The 26112-nt window shown below is 47.3% G+C and overlaps 2 protein-coding genes across 3 annotated transcripts in view; one reads left to right on the top strand and one right to left on the bottom strand.

Moving 5' to 3' along the window:
• The first annotated feature begins 1543 nt into the window (after positions 1 to 1543).
• Positions 1544 to 9974, top strand: EIF3J (eukaryotic translation initiation factor 3 subunit J). The gene is made up of 8 exons (XM_083412310.1): positions 1544 to 1675; positions 1790 to 1899; positions 4850 to 4904; positions 5105 to 5196; positions 6573 to 6687; positions 6882 to 7040; positions 7921 to 7994; positions 8993 to 9974. Exons 1-8 carry the CDS (start codon positions 1651 to 1653, stop codon positions 9122 to 9124), a joined length of 762 nt encoding a protein of 253 aa, XP_083268436.1. The 5' UTR covers positions 1544 to 1650; the 3' UTR covers positions 9125 to 9974.
• Positions 9975 to 11000: 1026 nt separating this feature from the next.
• The window catches only part of SPG11 (SPG11 vesicle trafficking associated, spatacsin), a 33127-nt gene continuing 18015 nt past the window's right edge, over positions 11001 to 26112 (bottom strand). Inside the window, exons 21-40 of one of the 2 annotated variants that reach the window (XM_083411752.1) lie at positions 24301 to 24466; positions 23788 to 23993; positions 23026 to 23134; positions 21871 to 22030; positions 21204 to 21476; positions 20465 to 20665; positions 19945 to 20052; positions 19462 to 19624; positions 18474 to 18688; positions 17170 to 17941; positions 16459 to 16601; positions 16105 to 16306; positions 15796 to 15933; positions 14993 to 15126; positions 14421 to 14528; positions 13560 to 13728; positions 12739 to 12827; positions 12363 to 12518; positions 12097 to 12248; positions 11001 to 11652 (exon numbers count right to left, since the gene is read on the bottom strand). In XM_083411752.1, coding sequence (XP_083267878.1) covers positions 11472 to 11652; positions 12097 to 12248; positions 12363 to 12518; positions 12739 to 12827; positions 13560 to 13728; positions 14421 to 14528; positions 14993 to 15126; positions 15796 to 15933; positions 16105 to 16306; positions 16459 to 16601; positions 17170 to 17941; positions 18474 to 18688; positions 19462 to 19624; positions 19945 to 20052; positions 20465 to 20665; positions 21204 to 21476; positions 21871 to 22030; positions 23026 to 23134; positions 23788 to 23993; positions 24301 to 24466 — 3845 coding nt within the window. In that variant the 3' untranslated portion in view covers positions 11001 to 11471. Of the gene's footprint in view, positions 11653 to 12096; positions 12249 to 12362; positions 12519 to 12738; positions 13360 to 13539; positions 13729 to 14420; positions 14529 to 14992; positions 15127 to 15795; positions 15934 to 16104; positions 16307 to 16458; positions 16602 to 17169; positions 17942 to 18473; positions 18689 to 19461; positions 19625 to 19944; positions 20053 to 20464; positions 20666 to 21203; positions 21477 to 21870; positions 22031 to 23025; positions 23135 to 23787; positions 23994 to 24300; positions 24467 to 26112 lie in introns of those variants that run through there. The other variant, XM_083411753.1, reaches the window with a different exon arrangement.

The following is a 26112-nucleotide window of genomic DNA, read 5'->3' as shown; positions in this document are numbered from 1 at the left end:
AGTCTCCTGTCCGCCTCCTACAAAACTGATCACACAATCTGAAACATGCATGTGCTTAGAGTGCTTTAAAAACCTCTGCAGATTCTCAGAGCTGCCAGATGTAACTCGGTCTTGACTGCTGATTAGAGCTGAGCAAGGAGGTGGCAGGGCGCCCCCTAGAGTTAAAGGTGGGAATTTTGCCTGTTGCAAAGTCCTGGTGCTCAGTGAGCTCCCACTTCAGTCACAACAGTTCAAAGCAAAAAATAAAGGAGGCAGGCATACTTGCCCAGGCATGGTTGCCACTGCCTGCCCAGCTATTCTAAGTCCCAAGTTCAAACACCAGACTGGTGCTCTTGCTGTCATTCTGCCAAAAGATGAGAGGCTGGGATTGAATTAAATAATAGGTAGGGTGATGACTATGTCTTGACAGTGTCATGTGTGAAAAGGCTCTCAGGATAGCAGTGAATAGCAGCGAGCAAGAGGCAGTCATGGTGTAAGTCTACAAAAAAGCCTAATGTAACAGAACCATTGTTTTCAAGTAGCAAAAAGCAACAGTCAACTTTATTCTGCATTCGAAGCCTTGAAAGTGGAGACAACAGCTGGGAAAGGTCAGTAGACTTGCAGTAATGCAAAAGTGAAGGGCACTAAGACAGGCCGCAGGGTCACCAGCTTAAATCCCTGCAGGCATAAGTGTTTCATATTTTCTATAAGCGCACTGTGTTTTATATTTTATGGGCTGTCTCATGGAATATGGAGCAAACTTGTTTTCTGCTGCTCTAGAGTGGAGGACCTGAACCAATGAATTCAAATGACAAGAAAGGAGATTGTGACTAAACATTAGGAGGAGCTTTCTGCAAGAACTGTTGGGACAGTGGAACGGGCTTCCTCAGAAAGTGGTGGCCTCACCTTGATAGGGGGTTTTTAAGTAGCGGTTGTCAGGAATTATTTAGCTGTGATTCTTGCATTGCGCGGGGTTGGACTAGATGACTCGGGGTCCCTTCCAACTCCCTGCAGTTCTATGATATCCCATGGCGGCCCAGGCTGGGGGGCTGCTGGAAGTTGGAAGGCAGCAAGTTGGGAGAGGCCGCATGGAATAAACTCCACGGGCTCCCCCCTCAAGGGTCAGCCACCCGCAGACATTGCACTTGGAGCGCAGGGCCTCCCTACCAGCAACTTTTGCCGCCGCCTCTGCTTAGTTGTTCTGCCTCCCCCAAGCTGGCCATGCCAAGAATTCCAGGGCCTGAGGCTGCTCCGCTTCCCCGATCTCCGCCCTGCAACCCCTTTCGCTTTTGCGCCGTGAGTGTGTCAGCGCGTAAACCATGAGGTCTGGGGCTGTTTTTCTCACCCGTAGAATAAATGAATGTCAAGGCGGCGGCCGGGAGTCTGCAGAGACACTGCTTCTCCCTCCTCTGCTTTTTCGGGTAACAGGCGGCAACTCCTATCCGGCCTAAACAGAGCCGGAAGCTGGGTCCCCGCGCTCAAGTCACCTTTTTAGTAAATCTATGGCCAACGTCGCCGTCGGGGTTTGCGAGGGGGCGGAGCGGGTCGGCGGGAAGTTCCGCCCATTGCTCCACTCCACCTCCTCCATCCCGGCATGCTCCGCGCGGCTGACGCCTACTTCTCCTCCTCCCTCCCGCTTGCCTGACTGGCCTGAGCGAGCAAGCGGGCAAGATGGCGGCCGAGGCGGACTCCTGGGGTAAGTCCGGCCCGGCCTAGTCCGGCCCAGCGGCGCGTCTTGCTCCCTCCCTCCCCCTCCCCCTCGGCCCAGCGCCGTCCGCTGACGCCGCTTTCCCTCCTTCTCCCGCCACAGACGTGGACTCCTTCGAGGCGCCGGACCCCGTGGCCAGGCGGCTCCTACCCACGCCGGCCGGGGTGGTGGTGGATCGATGGGCCGGCGAGGACGAGGACGACGACGTCAAGGTGGGCAGCTTCTCCCCTCCCGGCCCCTTGTAGGCCCGGTCGCTATGGAGACGCCTCTGCCTCCCCCCGCGACAGGGGTGGGGACTTGGAAGCGGATTGGGGGGGGTCTTCTTCTCCGAGCGGGAACAGGGCGGGGGGGGGGAGCGTGTTGGAACTGCCTCCCCGTCCTTCCTCCGCGGCCCTCCATATGTCGAGCTGGGTCTCCTCCCTCTCGGGCTGCGTCTCCCTCCGGCTCGGGAAAGGGGCTGATGACTCAGCAGGAAAGGATCCTGTATGTAATGGGGGGGGGGGCTGCTCAGGCCGCCGCCTGCTGGGCCGCTTCCGCTTCTGCCATGTGGCGGCCCAACAGGTGCCGGGGCCGCGGCCAGCGCGGCCCCTCGGCGCCCCCTTGCCAGTCGTTCCAGGGAGCCCCGGACGTGGATCTCAGTCGATCTGGAAGTTGGCCCCGCCGCGTGGGACTTGGTTGTGGCGGGCTCGGCTTTGGCACTTGCTCATCTAGGGCAGGATTTGGCCCTGGGGCATGTGGCACCGCCATGGCCAAATGCTTTACGCTGCCTGTATGTATGTGGGGAGGGGAGAGCGGGCCCAAGGAGATCTCAGCAAGGTCTATATGGCCCCGCTGGTAGGGGTCACCATTGTAAGGCACCCCGCTTTTTTCTATGGACTTGAGATCTCTTGTTGTCAAGTCCTGCTTCTCTTGCTTGCAGCTGGCTGGCTCCGTTTCTTGGCTTAGGCTGTGGGGCCTCCCTTGCTCACAGCCTGCAGAGAGAAAGGCAGGTGGGATTACCCAATGTAGCTGCCCGCTGACCAGTCATTATCTAATTACTATATGTTTTGGAAAGAGTGTGAGATCATGAAGGGGAAGGGCATAAAGGTGGGAGCAGCTACCATCTCCTACACCAGGTAACATTACACTGGTGCCTAGGCAGGTGAAATAGGTAGTTTGAATCAAGCTGGTTCGGACTTCAGGTTACCCTAAGAACATGAAATAGGTTTAGTATCTTTCAGGCAAGGTTCTTGTTGAGTTTTGTAGATTTCCCCTTAAAAGCAGACAAGGCAAATCATGAAATAAAACTTGTCAGGCAACTGTACCTTTCTGTGATGTAGCAAGGGGCTTAATAACAGAAAGCTGGGGAACAGTGCAGTGTTTGAGAGGGAGATATTTCCAATTGATCAAGCCATTCTTACTGGATTTGTCTCCAACAAAAATCATGGACATGCTAAAATTCTTAATGATGGAAGAGTTTTTAATATATTTTTGGATTCTCTTAAAACAACTGAACAGTAACATTGTCCATGTCTGTCATCTTGGGGCACAAACTTTGGTGTTCTGATGGAAGTTTTAATGTGAGTTAATAACCCTGTTGATGGTTCATGTTTGAGTCTCTTCTAGTTTCTGTTAGCTTTCTCTGATGCAGCTACCTTGCCAGATTCTTTCAGAATTAGCATATTGTCTATATATAGTTTATTTCTATAGTGATCATATTCTTAGAGCTGGAATAACTGTCATGAATTTGTTTTGTTTTTCTGGGGCTACAGCCATGGTTGTATCAGGGTAGCAAATGGACTTGGGGCAGGGCCATATGTTCAGTCTTTCCCTTATCATCCCTGGGCATGGAGGTGTGTCAAGCCAGGCAGAGGGTGTAGCTGCTTGTAGGGTTGCTGCTGAGAAGCTAGACTCTGGAAGTGGGATGTCAGAGGGCCTGTCCCTAGAATATAGCCAGGCACACTAGTTTACTTGTGGGAGATGAGTGACTGCCTGATGTGTGTCATAATCCCTGCGGGTAAAAATAGCCACATTCAGTTTCCTTGGCTTATACTTCAAATATCTGTTGACACTTGTATATTTTGTCAGAAACGTTATTTGCAAAAGATAAGTTGGTCTCTATCCACACAGAGTGGGTTTTTCAAGGATGCAGAGATGAGTAACTTGTAAATCATTGCTGTTGTTGAAAAAGTTTCCCCATGAATGGAAATAGGAGCCTCCCTTGCTACTGTTTCAAAAACAGGTTTGTAAATAGCCACTACTTTGGCTGCCTGCAGCAAGTAAGAACTTCCAGGCAGGGAAGGCAGTTCGTGTTTTATTGTTAGTTGCAGACTGAAAGACTAGCGTGCAAGGGAAGATGATCCAGCTGTGCTATGAGGGACACTGCTGAGCCAATGCGCCATGTGTTGGAGCTGCAGCTCCAGGCAGAACTCTTGTGTTCTGGCACTTGCCGGGTGAGCAAAGCACTCTGGACTGGGAAGTCCAGTTCCTCCCCTCTTGTTTTTCACTTATGTTGGTAATTAAAGTGTGCTACTTGGAGTTAGCAATTAAGTCTGATGCTTTGTTGCAATTCTTCAAGGCCGGAAGGACCCGAGTCTGCGGCTGAGCTGGCTCCAGTGAGATGCAGAGATGCCTTCTTGCAGCACCTATATTAGCTCAATATATTAGCTGTCTTAAGATGTCTTTGGTGGAAATAGCTAAGCAGCTGATGGCTGGCTTTAGCGCTCCAGTTGAGGGCTCCTCCCTGGAACAGCATCCACACAGGGTGAAATTCTATAGCTTTTTACACTGTGGGAATGTTTCTCATTTTCCAAGGAAAACTTTCTTTTGTCCTTGGAAAAACATTCTTTGAGTGGGTCATAAAGGAAGCCAGCCTGCTGGCTGAGCTTGGCCTTAGTTGAGAGTCCATCTCTCTGTTCCTGTAACTCTTAAGGGTGGGAGCAGTGAGACTCTTAAAGAGCAGTGTCATAATTCTGCCAACTTCCCTTGCATAAGGCCTCAGTGATCTGAAGTGGTGGAAATATACCTGGCCGCTTCAGTGGTAAGCCCTGGTACCAAGTTATCCACTCCAGTTCCAAAGACAGCATTGAATTATTTGAAAAAGGATCTAGTGTTGGGGTCAGGGGCTGCTGCATTGGGTGTGATTGCTGACAACCAGTCCTACCTACTCTTTCCCCCATCTAGGATAATTGGGATGATGAGGAAGAAGAAGAAGAAAAGGAGGCGGATGTAAAGACAGGTGAGAAATATGGCGGGGGAGGGGGACTCTGCTCCTTTTGTGGGGCAGGAGGATGCTGGTTGTGGCTTGGGCAGCCTCATGCATGTTTCCTGCAGATGGGATTGGATACCTATGGATGATGTGTGGGTAGTAGTTCTTGTTCTGAATCCTTAGCACTGAAAAATAAAATGGAAGGAAATAATGTTGTGCCCTGTTTGCAGAACCCAAAGTTTCAGAAAAGAAGAAAATAGCAGAAAAAATAAAAGAGAGGGAAAAACTGCAGAAGAAAAAGCAAGAGGAGATTAAAAAAAGGGTAAGGCATTTCTGAGATAGGAGAGGGTGGAGATCCTACTTCATGCACCAGATAAATTTCAGTGCCTTGATTCAGTTTTACCTGCCCTTTTGATTTGTTAAGGAGTGAGTCCCAATAGCCTTTGCCTATGGGGATGTCAAAGAGCTGGGGGTGGGGAATACTTATCTGAGTTACCAAAGGCCAGCTCTATCCACACAGTCAGATCTTTGTCTGGATGTTCCGAGTTTGTCCCATGAGGTCACACTGAGCTGCTCCAGTTGTTGCTGCTTTGAGTGAGTTGCTACATGCGTAGCTGCCCCAAATCAGTTCCCTCTGCTTGTATGTAGATCACCTGGTGAGGTTAACTTTGAGAGGCACCCTCCAACTCCCCAGGTGAACATGACTTCTCTGAGGGGAAGGCCCTTGATTTTGCTGCTGGGATTTGTAGTGTTGTATCTTACTTAAAGACCAATCACAACAACAGAAAGTACCGGCAAACTTGATTATAATTGCAAAGGAAAGTGTTTTTTAAGACAACAATCAAGCTAGCAGAAGAAATCAAAAACTGCAAAAAAAATTCATAACAGCCAGCTGTCACACTGGGTAAATAGGGATGACCACCCTGAGCACTACAGGGGTCTTGTGGGTCTTCAAAGGGCCCATCTAGATTCTGAGGCCTCTTCCCAGGCTCCAGTAAGGATGGAAGGGGTGTTTGGAGGGATAGGCAAACTCTGCCCTCCAGATGTTTTGGGACTACAACTCCCATCATCCCTAGCTAACAGGACCAGTGGTCAGGGATGATGGGAGTTGTAGTCCCAAAACATCTGAAGGGCAGAGTTTGCCTATGCCTGCTTTAGAGGTATTTTATCTTGTTTTTCATCATTGTTGTGCCTAGTGATGGACACAAATGACTGACTGAAAAGCTAACTTGTGCAAAAAAAAGGGGGGCGGTCAATTTGACCCTAAAGAAGCAGTGTTATTACAGTCTCCCATGACTATCCATTTCTAGTAGCAGCTGGGGGATTAAAAAAAACTTTTTGTTTCATACTAGACTCTGCAATTTTTGCTATGTTGTTGCATATATATATATATATATATATATATATATATGCAATTATTTTTGAAGTTTCACTTTTTTAAATATAGTTGAATAAAGCAAGAGTTAAACCTGTTTGTGGTACCCTGGCATGCTCAACTAAGTGGTCAAATTTTTTTTCTAGGGCGGGTGTTCATGTAAGGACATTAAAGTAAAGATCCAAAATATTCCCATTGTTTGCTCACTATGTGAATGCCAAGCTTTCTAAAACCCACATTGGCTTCCATATTTAGTTTACTAAGCAGCATTGACAAAAGAGCTGCTGCATGTAATTGATCTTGATTTTGTTACTTCTTTCAAGTTAGAGGAATCGGAAGAATCTAAAGAACTTACGCCAGAAGAACAGTTAGCAGACAAACTACGGCTGCAGAAATTGCAAGAAGAGGCAGACCTTGAGTTAGCAAAAGAAACCTTTGGTAAGGGTTAAGAGCCTGCTGCGGGGACATGTATGGAATACACAAGGATGTTCTCTTGTCATATTTGCCACCAGGGAGCCTGATACTTGGGGTGGGTGGGTTTGCCCCTCACTTCTGGGCACCACAGAAATGTAAATGATTTTTGCCACCCTGTCTCCAACACCACTTTGATCAATTGGCTGTTCTTTCTACAGGTGTAAATAGCACGTGTGGAATAGATGCCATGAATCCATCTTCCAAAGATGACTTCACGGAGTTCGGCAAATTGTTAAAAGAGAAAATAACACAGTATGAGAAATCCCTATATTATGCTGGTTTTTTGGAAGCATTAGTTCGAGATGTATGTATTTCATGTAAGTATGTTTATCACAAATTTGCACTCTACTCTTCTTCTAAACATGTGGAAGAGATAAAATGGGGATCAATTGGGAGAGGCTGGGTGGTCAGGTGGGGTTAAACTGGTGTTCTTAGTCTGTATAATATGTCCTGTGCTCCATCTGAAGACTGTTACAAACTGCAGCACTTTGGGCATTTTTGTGACTTATTTTGCACTTGGCTCCCCTTCTACTCGGTTTTGCTGTTTTATGTAACAGTCAGCATCCTTGTGGCATTTTAGTTAGTCCTAATCGGCACTGCCTGAGGGTTTTTGGGATTATAATCTCTATTTACTGGACCAACATGACCACCTAAAATATTTTCTATGATTGGGTTGTGCCACTATGATCAGCCTTGTCCTTTGTATCTCTGTCACAGCAGCTGGGCGGCCTCCCCAAGGGGGAGACTTGACGGGTTTTCCTTTCAGAGATGTGAGAGCTTGTGAGCAATTGCTTATTTCATCTGTCTCCTGTTTTCCACTTACAAGCAGTACAAGGAAGAGCCGCCTTGACCTGGGAATATTGACCCAGGGCTGTCTACCCTGCTTGGCAGAGGGGTCTTTTTCAGCTCTGCATTTGAGATGCTTGTAACCTGGAGATGGCAGCGGCTGAACCTGTGGCCACAAGCATCTGAACACCCACAATGCTTTGCTAGTAAGCTTCAGCCCTTCTTTCCCTTGGCTTCTTTCCATTCCGTCTGAAGCATTTTTTTCTGAAAGGGGCTTCCTGTGGAGATCTAAAATGCCACACTTGTTTTGTAAATAGGAATCCCATTATTCAGTAAGAGAAACAAACTGGTTCCAGTGCTTGGAAAGCCATATGAATGACCATCCTTACTGTGCTTTTATTTCCAATTTAGTGGAAGTTGATGACTTGAAAAAGATCACAAATTCCTTGACAGTGCTATGCAGCGAGAAGCAGAAACAAGAGAAGGTACGTCTTGAGCAATTTTCCTCTGAGAATGTTTGTTTTGGGTGCCCTCTAGGTCAGGGGTCAGCAAGGTTTATCTTGCCTGGGCCGGATTGCACACGTGCGCAGATGTGATTTCCGGCACTGCGGAAGCGAGTTCCCGTGCTGATCCAGTTTAGCACAGTGGTCAGGCAACTGGGTTCGGGGGCAGATCGTGGGCTGGTCAAACAACCTCTGTGGGCTGCTTCCTGCCCATGGGCCTTAGGTTGCTGACCCCTGCTCTAGGTGATGCTGAGCGTCTGTAGAATGCTTCTTTCTAGTGACTGTGGTAGCATTCAGTTCTTACACCTTTCTAAGTTGCTAATCGAACTTTCCCCAATTGGGTGCCCTTCAGGTGTGGTCGGACGCCCAAGTCCCCCTCAGTCCCAATGGCTCAGGATTATGGGAGCTGTAGTTCCATACATCTGGACCATGCCAGATCAGGGGAGGGTTGTATGATCTAAATGGAAGCATTGATGCTAGAACTCTTTGCCATCTCCCTCTTACCATGTGCATCTTTGCAATACCTTTGCTGAAGTATCCCGAGATTGCCATGTTTAATGTGTTCAGTTTCTCAATTCTCGTTGCCTAGTTAAATCCATAAATTTTTCTGGTGAAACACAATACTGTACACACATAGTCAGTAGATGGTACGGAATACTGTGATTGACTAACTCTTTCTCCATGAGAGAAAATTCAGGCAATGGCCATTCTTTTATTTGTAAACTGCTTTGCGGGTGGTGGGTTTGTTTTTAAGAATCTAGTGGCATATAAACTGCATGAAATTTTATTATTATTATTATTATTATTATTAATTATTATTAATATCTTTATTGTCATTGCCCCCCTTCGGGGACAACGAAATAAATAAATCATAGTCTGTGTATATAGAAAGTGCTGTTCTCTTTTCACTAACTGAGGGTAGGAATGCTGAGGCTGGGCTTTATTGTTCCCTTCCTAAACTGCTTCTGTCTTTCCCGCAGCAAAACAAAGCCAAAAAGAAGAAAAAGGGGGTGGTGCCAGGTGGTGGTTTAAAAGCGACTATGAAAGACGACCTGGCAGACTATGGTGGTTATGACGGTGGCTATGTACAAGACTTTGAAGACTTCATGTGACATTTCTTCTCCCTCCTGTTGTCTTTCTGTTGCCCATAATCCCTTAAATGTGTAGCACAACTTCTTTCCTTTAAATTCTGCCAAATGCTACAATCAAAAAAAGGGCAGTATATTTGTGCTGTTGGGTTAGCCTGTCGCCACTCAGCTGCTGAAGCATTGGGATGCCCATCTTGATGCCAAGGGAGTAAAATTATGAGGCTCAATTGCTTAATCATAGGAAATAATGGAACTTTGTTCATGTTTGACTTCATAGCAGCAGAAGCAGCACTGAATTGGAAACTAATTAATTTCAACAAGGCCAAAATTGTATTCTTACCAGCACAGTTTAGTCATAACAGCCTTAACTGTACCTCTTCCACTGACTACCCAGACAACAAAAGCAGTTTGCAGCAAGGGGGCATGGTGTGTATTTAGTATTAAAAATGGCTTTTATCTATTAAACTAGAGCTTGAGGTGTTTCATTAGGTTGGCAAATGGCCTGAGGGAGAAGATTCTGCACTTGGACATTGGAGCTTTTGAAAGCAGCAAATAACCCTTTCTTTGGGTCAGAACAGAGGCTGGTTCTGTTGCATTGGGCGGGGGGAACTTGTGGCTTAAGTCTAAGCAGTTTAGTTTATACACATTTTTTTCCTGACTCTTTGGGAGAATTCTTTGTCACCAAGTTGTGGTGGCTTTAGTTGAGCTCTCACAAGACTTTGCTGTTTTTCATTTTTTTTCATTTACAGGAATCCTGCTTAGCAAACTGCAACAGTTACGACAGTTGGGTAAATTGTTATGTTAACAATTATGACATCTGCAATGTTTTATAAAAGCAACTAATTTAATAAAATCACTATTGTGAGGACTGAGAGCTTTGGTTTGGTTGTGCTTCCACTTCGGGCAAGAACTGTTGCTGGATTGGGGCAAGCCCACTGCAGGGTGTTTAATCACAGGACATAAAGTCTTGTGGCACCACAGAAGACTAACAGATGTCTTAGTTTTTGTGAACTGCAGTAACTCCATCCCTGCCAAAAAAAAAAAGTCCAAAGGGGCTGAGAAGCAGGGAGGAGTGAAGTAGGACTGCTTGGGCAGAGTCAGAGGCCAACTAGTAGTGTTTATCCTACCCATATCCCTCTTCCTTTCCATTGCTATTTGAGGGATGGATCTATGGGGAGATGCTAGGCAGGCTTGCTGTAAGCAGGGTGAGGGTGAGGGACTAGACTGGTGGGCAGGCATGGTTTGGGGGCAATGGATCATGTCCAGAGATTCCCCACCCCTGCTCTCTAGGGTCAAAAGGCTGTTATTTAATCAGATGCTTATGGGAAGATTTAATTTTAATTCGCCAAAAAGCAATAAAAACCATCAACCTGTAAGAGGTTGCCATGTTTTCTTTCTTCCTATCACTTCTGATTTCCCCCTGCAAATTGATATGTATTTGAGGAGCAAGCAAGAATTGTAGTCAAGCAGAGATTTCTTTCCCCAGAAGAACTTCTTTGGCTCACTGTATACCCCAACTACAGGGAGCCTTGCAATGTTCTGTAGTCTTCACACAAGTATACACCACCATAGCTCAAGCTGTATTGGTGACTTTAGAAACACAGCAAAACATGAGTAACAGAAACATTGGAAGACCATTTCTATAAACACTCCTCATTTAACTACCTTCCTACTGTTGCCACTGTTGTTGACGCTCATTCTGAAAGATAGTAAAAGCTGGGCACTGGTGTTGGGTAAGGAACAGCTTTGCAGAAATGAGCAAGAGCAGCTCATGCACGGGAGTCGTAAGGGTTAGAGGAGCTCAGCACTCTCAGATAGTGCCTCCAAGTTTCTATGACACTCCACCTACCTTGTACCCGAAATACTTTGAGAACATTAAATTATACATAACCAAGGAAAAGCAGGTATGGCAAAGTTTATACCATATGCTCAATATTAAATCTGCACAAAAAAATATTTTTAGACAGCAAATGGTTCTCCAGATATTCATATCATCCAGCAATATGCAAGGGGGAGAGGTTACCGAAGAGAAAGCCTGCCCTCATCATTTTGTAACCCAGAAACTCAGCTGCAGCTTCAAGAGCCAGCTTAGTTTTTAAGTAACCTCTATATTCAACAAAAGGATTCCCAGAGAGAAAAGCTCTCTCCTAATAAAAAGTTCTAACTTCAACTGTCAAATTAACTCAAAACCAACCCTGTGGTTAATATTCCTCACCATTTCATACCATTGATTAATGCTGTCGTCCGCATTGTTGCACGTTTCAGATACTGAAACAAATGTATCCGCTTCTGCACAACCCCCTGCCTATACTGACTGGAGTTTCCTACAACACCAGTGATGGCTGTGGCTCTTCTTTCTCCCAAGCATCGTCTAGTTGGCCAGCAGGTCCTTCAGACAACAACCTGTCTGAGCATCTTTTAGAAGCGTGTTCACGACGTCGCTGAACTGGTTGTCATAAGCCAGCTTGTAATACACATAGATGTCATCGCAGTAGGTCAGCAGCCGCTTCAGGTTTTTCAGAGCAGGCTCATTGCCTGTGTGCTGCTTGAACCTGGAACAGAAGGTCACAGAGGGGTTAGACATAAGCCTCGTCCCCCCAACTCTGCCCTCTGACAGGATCCCACTTCTACCTGCCACCTAAGTGCAGCAGGGGAGAAAGGTGTTGCCCTTGGCGCAAAAAGGTGCCCAGTGGAGGGAGAACTCTTTCAGTACATACAGTATGACTGCAATTTACCAGGGTGAGGGGTTGGTTCCAAGGGTCCTATATATAAACCTTGGAACCGCTCCTGTGTGAACCTTCTGGAGTGAGCCCTGCTTCTCAAGCACAGCAGAGAGCTTAAAAGCTCTCCGCTTTGCTTGTATTTCAACTTGCAGGATTGCAACCAGCAACCTTCAGCCAAGGATTAGAGTGAGGATCTCGACTCTATAGAAAGCCTGATTTGGGGATTGTCTCCCACTGGGAGCAGTGGACTGCAAATGGTTCCCTTGGACTCACTTCCGGGCTATTTCCTCAAAGGTGCTGGTCTTGAGCAGGCCACGCTGCTTGTACTCCTCCAGGTAGCTGAAGTCTCCCTTCAAGATCACATGCTGATACAGGACCTCAGCCCAGTCTGGGATGAAGTCGTAGGCCTCAGCCACAATGGCAGCCTGGGGAGAGACGGAAGAGAAATGCCAGCTGCCACCATCCTCCCAGGAATGTGAACTCTCTCCTTCCATCAATAGGACACCACAGGCTCTTGTGATGGTGCCTGGCATCCTTACCTGGTAGAACCTGGGCAGGGACATGATACACTCCAGCAGGCTCTTCCTGCTCAGATTGATCAGCTTGGTGCTGTGGCTGCTGTTCAGGAAGTGGAGTTGCAGGGTGATGAGCTTTGTCAGCCTGTTGCAGCGCAAGGACTGGCGCACACAGAAGTCCTAAGAGAAGGGAGTCAAAGACGCACGGATGAAGCTAAGTGGCTGCAACTGCCTTCCCTCCTCCACACACACACTTGCAAACATCTCACTGGTCACAGCCCTCTTCTCACATCTGATGCCACCTCTGTAACTCTACGGGACACATCAATCCCTGAAGCAAACACAAACAAGGCCCTGCCTCACGCCTTTCCACCTTCACTCAGTCCCAGTCCCATCTTGCCTTGGAATAGCTTTCTGCAGCATCTATGTAGAGGGTCAGGGCTTTCATCAGGAGCTTCTTCAGATTGGGCACATCCTGCAGGCACTCCTCTGAAAAGGAAAGAGCTGTTGAATGCCTTCATGGGGAGAAAGCAGCAGATACAGAACCAAATGCCAAATCCAGAGGGAGGGAAGCGAGGTAGCAAGTGAACCAAAGATGTATCCACCAAAGCCAATCCAGGCACCTCAGTGAGGACTCAAACGATAGGCACAAAGCAAGCAGATTATGCCTTTCACTAGATCAACCTAGGCTGATTCAGGGCAATGTGTACTTTCAGGTATAGGCCTCCCTAATGCCAAGTTTTAAACTTGCTGTGGCTCAACTGGACATTGCCTGATTTTTCTGAAATTTAGCCATATCATACACCTTACTGAACAGATTCCCCGTGCTAAATTTCATACTGCTAGGACGAACAGTCAGTTTTAGGGCCTATAGAATTTTGGGGTCTAGAATGATACAGTTGCTTCCTTAAACTATGGAACTGCTCTCGCGGTTCTATCACATCTCCTTCTTCACAAAAGGTGAATAAGGAACCAGGGTGTTGAGCACCTGTTATCCTGGGCAGGTAGGCTCTCTGCATGTCTGGAGTATACTGGCTCCTCTTTAGCTGGAGCTGGTGAGAACTGTAGTCCAAACTATCTGAACAGCACCAGGCTGGCAAAGGAGTTCATTCCTCTTCAGACAGACTGTCTTCCTCTCCATCAGACTGCCAAACTGTCAGATGAGCCCCGAGAATACAGAGACTGCCCATCTACCCACTACCCATTGGTCTGGCAACTTACCCCACGGCTGGGATTCAATGAGCTTCAGCTGGGTGTTGGCTGCTGCCTCGTGGTTCTCCCCAATCTCTCGGCACATGCTGAAGCAGAGGGCAATCATGTTGTGCTTCTCGCTGTCCCCCGGGCGACAGCGCTTGATGTAGTCCAGCAGAGCTGTCTTGAGGGTCCCGCTCTGCCAAAGTGGGAGGGAGGCAAGGAGTGGATGTGACAAAGAGGAGTTGAGAAAGCTTGCAGCTGAGAACAGGGGAAGCTAGAGCTCTCAGGCAGAGCCTTCAGCACCCCCCCCCCCAAAAAAAAGGGTATCTAGAAAGGATTAGCAGAGCTGGAGCCACAAGTGTTAAGGAAAGGAATGGCTGCATTTCAGGGCTGCATTTCAACAAGTGAGCGAGAAAAAGCCACTATGAAAGAAGGAGCGTTTTAGCTTTATGGCTTTACTATAGCAGGGACATTCTGGAGTGGGGATGCTGTGACTGGAATAATGATTTGGCAAGAAGGTAACAAACGGGAAGACTGAAGGCACTGCGGGGAAAGCAGATTTGAGAATTGAGAATGAGCCTTCAGATAGAGAAATACTTTGAGCTGCATACAACTGCCACCTTTCCCAGGCCAGTCAAGTTCCCTTCAGAATAAAGAGCCAGCACATATCCTGGCTTCAACCTCCCTCCCTTGGATCACTCAGGATTATGATATCCATATGATGGCAGGCAGGCAGGCAGAGAGACTAAGCCTCATCCACATCCTGCTGAAAATAAAGGCTTCAGACTCAATGACACATTTACATTTGGATTTCCTCTATTGTCCCTCTCATGGAAGGGTTGGAACTCTTGAGAAAGGATGAGGCAGATTTGCGTCTCCTGCACTCACCGGATCCAGCTTTTTCCTCATGAGCACCTCAAAGTAATGCTTCTCGTGCAGCAGGTCAAAGATATATGTCATCTCGTTGTATCTGCCAATGCCAGTGAGAAGCCGAACCTTTGGTAGGGAGGAAGAAGAGATAAGGACTTGTACAGCAAGGCAGGCAAAAGGGCCTTACTCTGTGTCATCATGCACACTGAGGTAAGCCAGAAGGTCATGGCAGCCGCCACCACCCCTCCTCAGGGGGCACAACAGAAGTCTGTGGAAGGTTACTGATCAGCCATTTCCAATAGATGGTCAGGGGAAAGCAAAGGCAGCTTTCCTACCAGGCCAGGGGAACCCAATGAAGGCTGCACATACTGCTTCTTATAAGAGGAGCTACTTGTTAACATCAATGCAGAGGGCAGCCGAGCATGAACCATCTGTGGGAGTCTTTGACCTGCCACTATCTTCCTTTTTCAGCAAAGCAAGGGGATGTCTTGGAATCAGCAGGACCCTTCAAAGGCCTGGTGTGTGTCCGTGTGTCCCTGCAACCAGTTCACATTTCCCACAAATAAGGCAGCTTTAGAGCAGTCATGTACCACAAGGCCATATTCTTCATTGGGTGCCAAATGCTCCTCTGTGAGCAGCCGGGCAGCTTGCAGAACCCGCGTGATCCCTTCCATGTGACAGGTCAAGCTGAAGCAGTTGTGAGCTAAGATCAGCAGCTCTGTAGCTGAAAAGGGAGGAAAGGGGACTTCATAAGCAAGCACATTTTTTGCAGTTTTGCAGGTGCCCCCCCTCCCCGCCCTGATTTAAGTTTCTCCCTTGGCCAAAGATTGTGTGGCATCTGGTCCCTCAACTGCAAAGTGGAACAACAACCATCACTTTCACATACACTGGCCTGGGACAGCAGCTCTCGGAGGCAAAAGCTCCTCATAGACAAACCCCGTTCCCCACCTTGAGGACAGCTAGGTGAAGTCAGAGGCCACTCCCTTTCCCCCCAGAATTGCTAAATGCTCTTTTATGAAAGGCTCCAGCAAAAACCTGTACTACTGCTAAGACAGATGGAGAATGGTAGCATGTGGGTCAAACCCTTCACGACCACAGCTCCAGCTTCCTGGCATCAATGAAGATGATCGGGGGTAGGGTGGGCTAGTTGCATTTTCCAGATGAAAACCACACAAAGACAGCAAACAGAAAAAAGGGCCTGAGAACCCTCCTCCTGAGTCCTAACCCCACCTATGTTTATGTAGAAGCATAGTCCCAAGAACCTGAATAAGATCTGCATTCAAGTAAGCAGGTTTTGGATTGCAGCTTTAGCCATGCAGCATGCTGGTGTGCTGTTACTGGATGTTTAGTCCCTGGCCAAAAAGGATCCTCCACCTGCCCATCACTGACTTACTGCAGGCAAGTTCCCCGTGCGGCACAGATGAGATCTTGTCCAGTAGCTTCATGCCAACCAAGCTGTGGTCCTGGCACAGTTTAGCCAGCTGCAGGAATGCCTGGCTCTCCTCTGCTGGGTTCAGAATTTGCTTTTGTTCTGTATATACAAATGACATATTGGTGACAGGATATTCTACAGCTGACATGGGGAAGGAGAAGAAACAGCACCACCTCCACTCCTGCCCAAACCCAATCCTAGGAGTCTTCCCGCTTCCCCACAAGTTATAGCATTATTCTCCTTGGTCAATAACAACAAAGCAGGACTCACTGCCTTTCCCTTGCAAAGGGGCCAGCAGCTCTCGGGTGACTTCCTCAGCCACAATCTCCGCCACCGTTTCCAGCTCCATTCCCTGTGTGGTGACAAAGGCCTGGGCTTTTTTGCACCTGTCCGGCTGCTGAGAAGACAGGATCACCCGAAGCAGTTTCTCGGAATCATGAGCAGAGATCTCACTGAAGGGACAGCCCAGTTCCTGCAAAAGACCATGGGGAAGTCTTACGTCTGGGATCCTGAGGCGTCTCATCCTCAAAGGGCCCCTCAGTGCCATGCTGGCAGGAGAGATCCTGCAGCTCCCATCACTGTAGCACAATGGCTGCCCCTCCCCAGTTCCCAACCCGCACACACCTTGGACAGCTCAAACAGGCAGAGGACCTGCCGGCAGTAGTTCCGCCCGTGGACACATTCCGCCAGCAGGGCCTGCAGGCTGCCCACCACCTCGCTCTCTGGGCCTGAACCTCCCACAAAGGACCAGGACTCAAGGCTCGAGGCTGAAAAGGAAACAGAGACTCTGGATAGCAAGGAATGAACAGGCTGAGCAGGATGCTTGGGCAGGGGGAGAAGATAAGGCTGGAGATGGATAGGGCAAAACTGGGAGGAGAAAACCAACACTGGGTGGGATAAGGGAACATTTCTTGCTCTTCTGAGCTCTGGAGGCCGGAGATTTTTAAACACAGGGATTCTTTAGCTGTGATTCCTATATTGCAGAGGATTGGTTTAGATGACCCTTTGGATCCCTTCAACTCGACACTGCCATGATTCTATGACAAACTTGAGCACTGGAAATGCTCAGTGGTTCTCAACTGATCAGCTGCCACCCTCCCTTCTCTCTCCCCCCCCCCCCCCAAATCTTTGAAGGAAAAACATTGCAGCAGTTTTGAATGCTACAAATGGCAAAGTTTGAGATCCAAGAAACACCTACATTTCTAAAGAGCGGGCAATGACAAGACCCACAAAATGGGAGAGAAAGGAAGAAATGGCCCAGGAGGGTCCTCTGTGGACTCCTGAGGAGAGATGCTTTTTGTCCAATTTGCAGCTCCAAACGCTTCTGCTACTTACTGCTCAGAGATTTTTTCTTTGAAGAGTCCTCTCCCCCTCCGTTATTCTTGTCCTTCGCCTCCTCTCTGTCTCTTGCTGCAAGGATGGCATGAACCTCTGGGTGAAACTCGCTCCAAAGGACTTCTCCAGATGCCAGCACTCTGCAGTGCAAGACCAGCAAGACATCTCGACTGTAAAAGTTAAAGTATCGGCAAACCCGGCTGGCCTCATGGATGCTCCCCTCGTCCAGCAGGCGCCCCACCAGAAAGCTCAGTGATTCCACATCAGCCGCGGAAAGTGTGGCTTGCAAGGATGCATTGTGTGAGGGCAAACCCTCCAGCTGCAAGTACTTGGGCACGTTCAAGGCCGCCAGCTTGGAAAAGGAAAACTCCTTGGCTAAGGAATCAAAGGACACTTCACCGCTCATAGAAATCTGGTGGGAGAATCTGTGCTTGGCCTTCTCGGGGCCCTGGTTCAAGGTCTGCTGAGCGATGCGGCAAAGCCAGATTTCTTTCTCAATCCCTTCCAGCTCCTGAAGCGGAACCGGATCGCTTTTGGCTAACCAGTGGCCAGCCAAGGTTAGCAGAAGTTCCCTCTCCGAGATGCCAGATGTTCTCCCCTCATCCAAGGACTCAGACAGAAGGTCTGCCTGGGCTAAGAAGAAACTGGAAGCCGCTCGGGTTGAGATGGCATTTCTCACGTAGTTTTCGTGGCACTTTTCCCAGAACTCGATCCTTGTCCGCTTCTGAGGCCAGTGGCCAATTTGTTGCAAGAGGTGCATATTCTGGAGGACCTGCAAAACACACAAAAGATCAAAGGGATTCTCAGCCCCATCTTTCCATGACAACCAATGAAAGGAAGCTGAACTACTGATTCACCAGCTATGGCCATTTGTCGATAGGGAGAGCCTGGCTGCAACTCCTGTTTACACAACATGGGACTGCTCTTGAGAACTGTGTGGAGATGGAAGATAGTGACAAATGTAGCTGATAGCATACTGATGGGCCTGATGGCTCAAGAACATGTACCAACAGCTTTGAGAGACCCGCGCTGGTTGCCTGATTATTACCGGACACAGTCCAAGGTTTGACAGATAAATATGTATTCCCCTCTCTGCCTCACAACAGGAAACTACAAGCACCTCATTCTTGGTTCCCAAGTTCCCTTACTTACTCATATGTAGCCAAAGGCAGCACCAGATCTGGGACTGAGCCACCAAAACTAGGGGCTGAGTCCAATAGATGGGGAAGCCACATTCTATTTCTGCCTTGGTTGGAGATGGAACGTAATTAACCAAAACATGAGTTGTCAAAAGGCTAGCGCACCTCTTGGATCACCACGTTGTCCACAGGCAGCTCTGCCAGCTCTGCCACCTTCCGCGCTATTAGGAAAGAGCTTTGGTCCTGCAGCTCCTCCAGAATTCTTCTGCACTCCTTCTGGAAATTCTCTGGGGTGTAACTGCTCAGAATGGCACAATCAATGGAGACAGGAGAGTCCTTCAAGGTGAAACTGAGGGCACTCAGCTTCTTCATATCAGGCCCTAAGCACAAAAGCAGCCCAAAAAGAAACAGGTCTTTAACTGGATAGTCTGTGCTTTAATGACGCAGGCTTTTCTGGAAAGGAGCAAAGAGGATCCCCATCAAGCTGCCCATGCTGTGGCCCTTTGCTGAGCAATACCTTTGGCAGAAGTGAAGTGGAGGGCAACGAAGGGAGGCCTAGGAAGGGAGGTCTTTTTGGCTGCAGAGCCCCAACTAGGGGAGGCCCACTTGGCATCAGTATTTTTATTTTTATTTAGACACCAGACTAAAAACCTTCTTGTTCACCCCAATGCTTTTAAATTGCTGACGTGCTGCTGTTACGTCTAATTCACTAGTTTATTCCCATGTTTTACTTCTTCTATCTTTAAAGTTCACAAGCCAACCTGGGATCATTTTAGATGAAAGATGGTATAAAAATGAAGCAGAAGACAACCATCTCTTATGCAGATCAGTCCCTGCCTTTATATGCAGCACTGAGGATGCACATGATGGACAAAGAAGTGACTGGGTTTCCCAACATGCCAAGGAGAGGCATGCACATGCACATCCCTTTTTCTGGTCTTCCAAACCTCCTGGATTCCCATCTTATTTCCATGCCCCAAAAACCAATGATTTGACTACACTTAAAAGCAGAATGAACTCGGCAGCTGATGCTCCTTTACTACCACCTCCTGAGGGCTGCCTGGTGTCAGGCACTGAAAGCAGATTTCAAGAGGAAGTCTTGGCTGTGCAGGTAGCGAATTACTGACAGGGAACCAAAGAAAACTGTCCGTACCATGAGGGAGAACGGTGTCCGTATCTGCAAAAAGCTGAAGGACCTTTCCCAGCTCGTACTGAGTCCTGCACTGCTGGAGCATCAGCTCAAGAAGAAATGAAGCCTGCGACACCAGCCAGGGCACAGGCAAGAGGAGAGGTGGACCTTCGGGTAAGGCTTGCAGCTGTGCAAAAATCATTTTGAAAGTTATCCAAGTGCCAAAACACGCCTCTCCCCCACCCTCTCCTTCATCTCTCTGACAAAGTAAGCCAACTTGTACAATGCAAAGAAGTCGCGTGGTAGGGAACTGGGAAGGATACACCCAAGGAAGAAGGGTGGGCAGCCATACGTGTGTGCCTGCATGCTCAAACAATCCTTAAACTGGAAAAATTAAACCTCACACACTCAAGAGAAGACCATGCTCTAGCCTAGAGATGCTAGCTACCTCTGTAATTAAAGAGTTGGTTCAAAAGCTTCAGCAAGCAAAGGGAAGGGTCTGCTTACTCTTGAAATACTGGCTTGGAATGCAAGGAGTCTGCTCTGCGCTTCGCTGTAGTTTCTGTAGTCCATGCACAACTCGTATAGCTCGAGGATCATCAGCAAAGGGGAGTCCTGAATAGATTGATGCAAATTTATGTTCCACATTCTTCACAAGTGTTGCACCGTTTATTTATTTAAAAATACACCTCTGACATTGAACACCCCCCCCCCCAATCTAGCTCCTGAGGCTCTGAAAGTGTAACCACAGCAGGGGGCAGAAATTGGACCATTTCCCTTCCTTAACTTGGAACGGAGGGTTCATTTGGGCTGCTCCATGTGCAGTTTCCATGTCTCTTGAAGCTTTCAGTTTGAAGACATCACACACACACACACAGGAACCCTTGTTACATTTATTTTCAAAGGCACTCTTGAAAATGTGAAGAAGCACAAGTTAAACAAATGGGAGTTGCATGCTGGGGTGGTTTCTGGTGCACCCAGCAGAGGCAGCCCAAGTAATATCAGGTAAAGGGACTTAAAGAGTTACCTTCAGAAAGAGCTGAAAGCCACGAAGAAGAGTTTGGATTTTCTGCCTCTGGAGAAGTGTCTGCCAGAGGGTGGCCAAGTCCTGAAGATCCCATTCATGGGTTTCAGCTGAGCCTTCCAAGTGGTCTGTCACTTGGGCAGTGGTGGAGCTATCCAAGGAAGTTATGAGCCAAACACAGAGGCAATGGATAATACTGGTGTCCTTCCAAACGGGTGGATGTGGCCAGAGAGGAGTAGGAAAGAAGTAAATAAGTTAGATACAAGGAGGAAGTGACCAACCTTGAGGAATGTACAGTGGTGCCTCGCAAGACGAAATTAATCCGTTCTGCGAGTCTCTTCGTCTAGCGGTTTTTTCGTCTTGCGAAGCAACCCTATTAGCGGATTAGCGCTATTAGCGGTTTAGCGGCTATTAGCGGCTATTAAAGGCTTAAGGGATTAGCGGATTAGCTGCTAAAAGGCTATTAGCGGTTTAGCAGCTTAGAAAAAGGGGGTGGGGAGCGAAAAAAAATCTCAAGGCTCGCAAGACATTTTCGTCTTGCGAAGCAAGCCCATAGGGAAATTCGTCCTGCGAAGCGCATTGAAAAACGGCAAACCCTTTCGTCTAGCGGGTTTTCCGTCTTGCGAGGCATTCGTCTTGCGGGGCACCACTGTACTTGCAAATATTTCTAAAATATCACACATACGGCCTACGGAAATAAATGAACAACAGAAGCACAGGGTCATCCTCAGAGCAGTCTTACCTGGAAGCATGCAGCAAGGACGCTCAGGATGGGAGCCTGGTGTTTCACAGCTTCACCCAGAAGGTAATGCCAGGGACGCGGCTGCTCCTGACACCAAAGGAGAATGCGGAAGAGATCACTGGTGTGGGTGCCTGGCTTTTGCTCATGCCTCAGCCGGTGGGAGTTGCCACCCTGACCGTCCTCCAATGGAGTAACTGAGGACTGCAAACTCTCCAAGGCCAGCCTCAAGTGGTCCTGCAGAGGAGGGGGAAACTCCTGGAGGATGGGGACAACCTGGGGAAGGGAAAGAACAAACTAGGTGAACAGTGTAAGGTGAACCACCAGCGCAAAGAGGCAACCAGACAATGGTTTATTGAAGTCTTCACCAACTTGGTGCCCTCGAGGGACTGATGGGAGTTGCAGAACAAAACACCTGGAAGTCTAGTTTATTGTCTTGAGCTCATGAGTCACAGCAAAGTGGTACACATACCAAACACAAATTAGAATTCTACTATATTAATGCCTTTATAGATTTGTACCTGTCTTTCTGCTGCCAGGGCAAATGAAGCCACATTAGTGATCTCTCCCCCTATTTCAAGAGCATTGTCTGTTCAAAGCAGCCATTGCAAAGACTAAACCCCAAATTAATAAAGATGGCCATATCACTTTTGCCTGAAGGGTTCCTTACCTCAGAGGGTTGGTAGTTGTACCTCTGGGCTTCAATGAGGAACTGCAGCCATTCGCTGGATCTCGCACACACCTTCAGGTATGACATGCTCAGCTTGAGGCCGTGGAGCCTGCAAAACTGGGCCACCAGAGACCACTGCTTCCTTGCCTCGCTGGATGTCCTATGGGGAAGGGATGTATTAGCTCTACTGAAACAGCCAGTAACTTAAGCTTCCACCTCCATAAAAAACACTTGCCAAGAACAACCAAAACCTTCAAGGGACTAGCACAACAGCCCTCTAAAGAAAAGGCAAGTGAAGGCATAGAACATTACTATTATTATTATGCATGGTGTGCAGAAAATGAACACATCATACTAGGCCACACTTGGGTCATCCAATTAAGATAAATGGTGGAAGAGTAGAGACAAACAAAAGGAAATACATTGCAAGAATTTGCTAACATAAAACATAGTGATGGCCATGAATCTGGGTTGCTTTGAAAGGGGTCAGCATTCACGGGGAACAAGGCTATCAAAGGCTACTGGTTATGACAGCGAGATATTACTACCTCCACTGTCAGAGGGGGCATTCCTATGAATGGCAGCTGCTTTGGGTGGGAGAGTGCCATTGCTCTTGTGCCTCAGAGGTATCTGGAAACAGCACTGGATTAATTGGGCCCTTTGCTTCTTACACTCTTCTCTGCCCCTCCTTGCTTTGGTGTTCTTAACTACCCCTCTCCATCCCCTGTGACTCAAGTGAATGTGGAGATACAGGAAACTGAAACACAGAAACAGCATTTGGAAGGGGAATCTCTCTTTGCTAATATGCAGCTAGCAGGGATTCCAGGCTAAAAAGTAAAGGGGGTGGAGACAGCATGCAAGCTATACTTGTTTTCCTCCTTTTTTTTTTTTTTTTTTTTTTGTTCTATACATCACACTTCAACCTTAAGCTGTATTTGTGATGTTCTATTATGTTCTTGTTATTTATTGTTTGTAAGCTGCTATGTGATTCACTTGAATGAAAAGTGGCATAGAAATATAATAAATCAAATCAAATCTACTCAAAAATCAAATCAATCCTTCCAAATTTGAATCCTTAAGTCTTCATAGTTGAAATATAAGGCCACAAAGAATGTATAGCAAATTCCCACCACTGGGCTCAAAGGGCTGACTCACTTGCTTATCTCCTGGTGCTCCATCTTATCCCACACGGCTTCCTCCAAGCAGACAAGGAGTTCTTCTGCTGCTGTTTTTTCTCCCTCTGCCAACTGAGTCAGCTTTTCAACTGTAAACAGAAAAGGCAAAGCATTCGGCTTCATGTGGCTGCAGAATACTTCAAAGTTATATTTTCCCCCAATAGGTTATCTACCCTTGGTTTAGCATTTTGGTGCTTTTCATCATTATGTATTTTTGTTTTGCTGGTATTCTAACCTTGTGATTTTATGGTGTCTACTTTAATAATAATAATAATAATAATAAATTTTATTTATACCCCGCCCTCCCCAGCCAAAGCCGGGCTCAGGGCGGCTAACAACAATAAAAACAATCCGACATTCTAAAAACTTTTCACCATAAAATCAATCAGAAACAAATTGATGGCAACCAGCAAGCAGGACCCTGTGCAGATTGCCAGAGGAGGGGGTCAGGCTGCGCCCTGACCAAAGGCCTGGTGGAACAGCTCTGTCTTACAGGCCCTGCGGAAAGATGTCAAGTCCCGCAGGGCCCTAGTCTCTTGTGAATCACTTTGTAAATCACTTGGGATTTTTAAAACATCAAACAGTCTACAAACTTATTAAATAAATATAACAGTTCTAACTTCACTGTGGATGTGGACTTTGCCATTCAGGAACAAAAGGGCAGGGGGCTTTCTGCTCTTGTGCACCCATCAAATATTACACTCTTTTCTCCAATATAGAAAACATGTAGAAGAAACGCTACCCAAGGACTGCCTGATCGAGTTATGCTGAGGCTCCTCTCTTCGAGACATGAAGCTCAGGATCACGTTGGCAGCTTTAACATCCACCCGGAGTTTGAGGCTATCAAGGCCCAGCAGTTCCAAAAAGCAGGCGCAGGCGGAAGCCACAGATGGCACATAAAAGAAGGAGAGGGCCAAGGAGTAGGCATCATTGCCGGCTTGCTGGATCCTAGGGAAGAAAAGGCAGCAGCCGTTAGCATCATGCATCTGGAACAGCAGAGAGGTTGCAAGGAAAGGACCCAACTCTGCACACAGTCAAAATCAAAGCCAAGGGGACTATAAGCAGGTCAGAAAAAACCTGGGGTCCAAATCTGAAAAGTACTTTATATAAATTAATACCTCTTCTTACAAGGCGGCTTACATCTATCTAAAACAACACAATACCTTATTGCAATACAAAGATTTCTCTATAGAAAATGTTCTGTCGCGAACATGAGAGGCTCCTTTCCAAATCTCTGCTGCTTTCAAATACTCACAGCTGCTTTGGAGTTTTGCTCTTCGCTAGCTGTTGGACTAAAAAAGTCCCAAAAGCAAATGAGGGGCGTTCATGACGCAAGAAGTAGGAGAAATCCAGACGTTCAACTACAGCATATTTGTTGACAAAAGGGGCACTTGAGAAGTGAGGAAGGTCACTACAGGTATCTAAAGAGAAGGGAGAACACGGTGGTGAGTAGACAGAAAAATAGCAGGCTCCACAGGCCCAAGTGCCAGACACAATTCTTCTGGTTGACTCCTTGAAACTTGGCCTCGCACCTGGCCACAGGCACTTCTCTGGGATCAGTCCACTGAAAGAGCTACAAAAAGGCAGCTCTGTCCTTTCATGTATAAGTGTTGTGGGTTTCAATGGGGCTGGCACAGGAAAAGTTTCTGGTAGGAGGTTTTGCTGCTCAGTGTCTACAGCAGGAGGTAACTGACAATCTCGGCAATCTACATAAAAACTTAAGAGCCTATTGGATCAGACCCAAGGTCTGTCTAAAAGAGCATCCTGTTCTCACAATGGCCAAACACAAGCCCCAACAGGAAGCCCCAACACAGGACCTGAGTGCCAGAGCACCGCATGGGATTACAGTTGAAACACCAGCAACAGCCATTATAGCCTTGGGGATGGACACTTTCGACACTTGAAAGAGGAAGCCTTGCCAAACTAGTGCTCTCCAGATGTTTTTGACTACAACTCTCATCAACACCAGCCAAATAAGGCCAAGCTGGCAAAAACAACCCCAGAGCCTCCATAGGGTCCCAACACTGGAAGAGCTACAGAGTTACAGGCTGTCCAGCTGCCAATGGAAGCAGACTGGGGTGGGGGCTATTTTCCCACACAGCCTCCACATGCCCTTCTAATAGCTGCAGCTGAAACAGCCACACCACTGCCAACAACTTCTAAGGAGAACACACTGGTTTCTAAAAGCAAGTTCCACTTGCATAAAGTATCTTGATTTATTATTGTACTCTAGAATCCATAACTAGATACATCACAGATATGAACACAATTACTATATAGAAGAGAACACAACCCATTAAACAAACAAAGCCCACAAGGACAATCCCTGGGACAATAAATTACGGTGTCTTTTAACCAGCTGCTTTCTGGTCTTCTCTGCCAGTGAAACCCTAGGAGTTTTATCTGCTCATCGAACCACTTGTATAAAAACTTACTGACCTATCCAGTAGTGACCAGAAGGAGGACAACTAGTTGGTTTCAAATTCCAGAATAAAAATGGCAAGAAGGGAGGACTTGACCCAACATTTCCACTTCCATTAGACCTTCCCTCTCTCAAGACCACCAAACTGTCAACAAACTTTCTAAATAAAACTTGGGAATGCAGAACATCCAGGGTGAGAGAAGTGAAACACAAGTGGCATCTTGTAAACACAAATAATTGATAAATTGGATACATTTTCCATCGAGAATTTTAAAAAGTGCAGAGAAAATTTTATTTGTATGAACCAAGAGCTCTTGAAAACATTATATTCCAGGATTTGATTTGATTAAACTTGTTGTGCAACTGAACTTGGCTTAAAGGAAAGAGGGGCACAGACCAGTGCTGCTGCAGGTATTCTAAGAGAGTCCATTTTCATCCATATACTATTACAGCTGTCACTTGGAGCCAGAGACACTTTAGTAAACGTGGATACAGAGCTAAAGTTTTTAAGCAGCCAACCATGCCCTAAAATCTGTGGGGCCAGTTCCCAAAGCAGTGGCTGCATCTGATCCAGAGTGCAAACCTGTAAAGAATGTGGACTGAGACTTTGGAATGGTAAACATTTCATTGCTGCTGGAACAGGCT

This window comes from Podarcis tiliguerta (genome assembly GCF_965153285.1).
Source record: "Podarcis tiliguerta genome assembly, chromosome: 14".
NCBI lineage: Eukaryota > Metazoa > Chordata > Lepidosauria > Squamata > Lacertidae > Podarcis > Podarcis tiliguerta.
Note: the sequence above shows the minus strand (reverse complement) of the source record. Positions and strands in the feature narration are given on the sequence as shown.

Bases quoted from the DNA above. Each gene is read 5' to 3' on its own strand.
- EIF3J (XM_083412310.1), top strand. From the start codon at position 1,651: ATGGCGGCCGAGGCGGACTCCTGGG. The intron at 5,197-6,572 runs GTAAGGCATTTC...ACTTCTTTCAAG, and splicing joins AAGAGGAGATTAAAAAAAGG to TTAGAGGAATCGGAAGAATC. The intron at 6,688-6,881 runs GTAAGGGTTAAG...TTCTTTCTACAG, and splicing joins GTTAGCAAAAGAAACCTTTG to GTGTAAATAGCACGTGTGGA.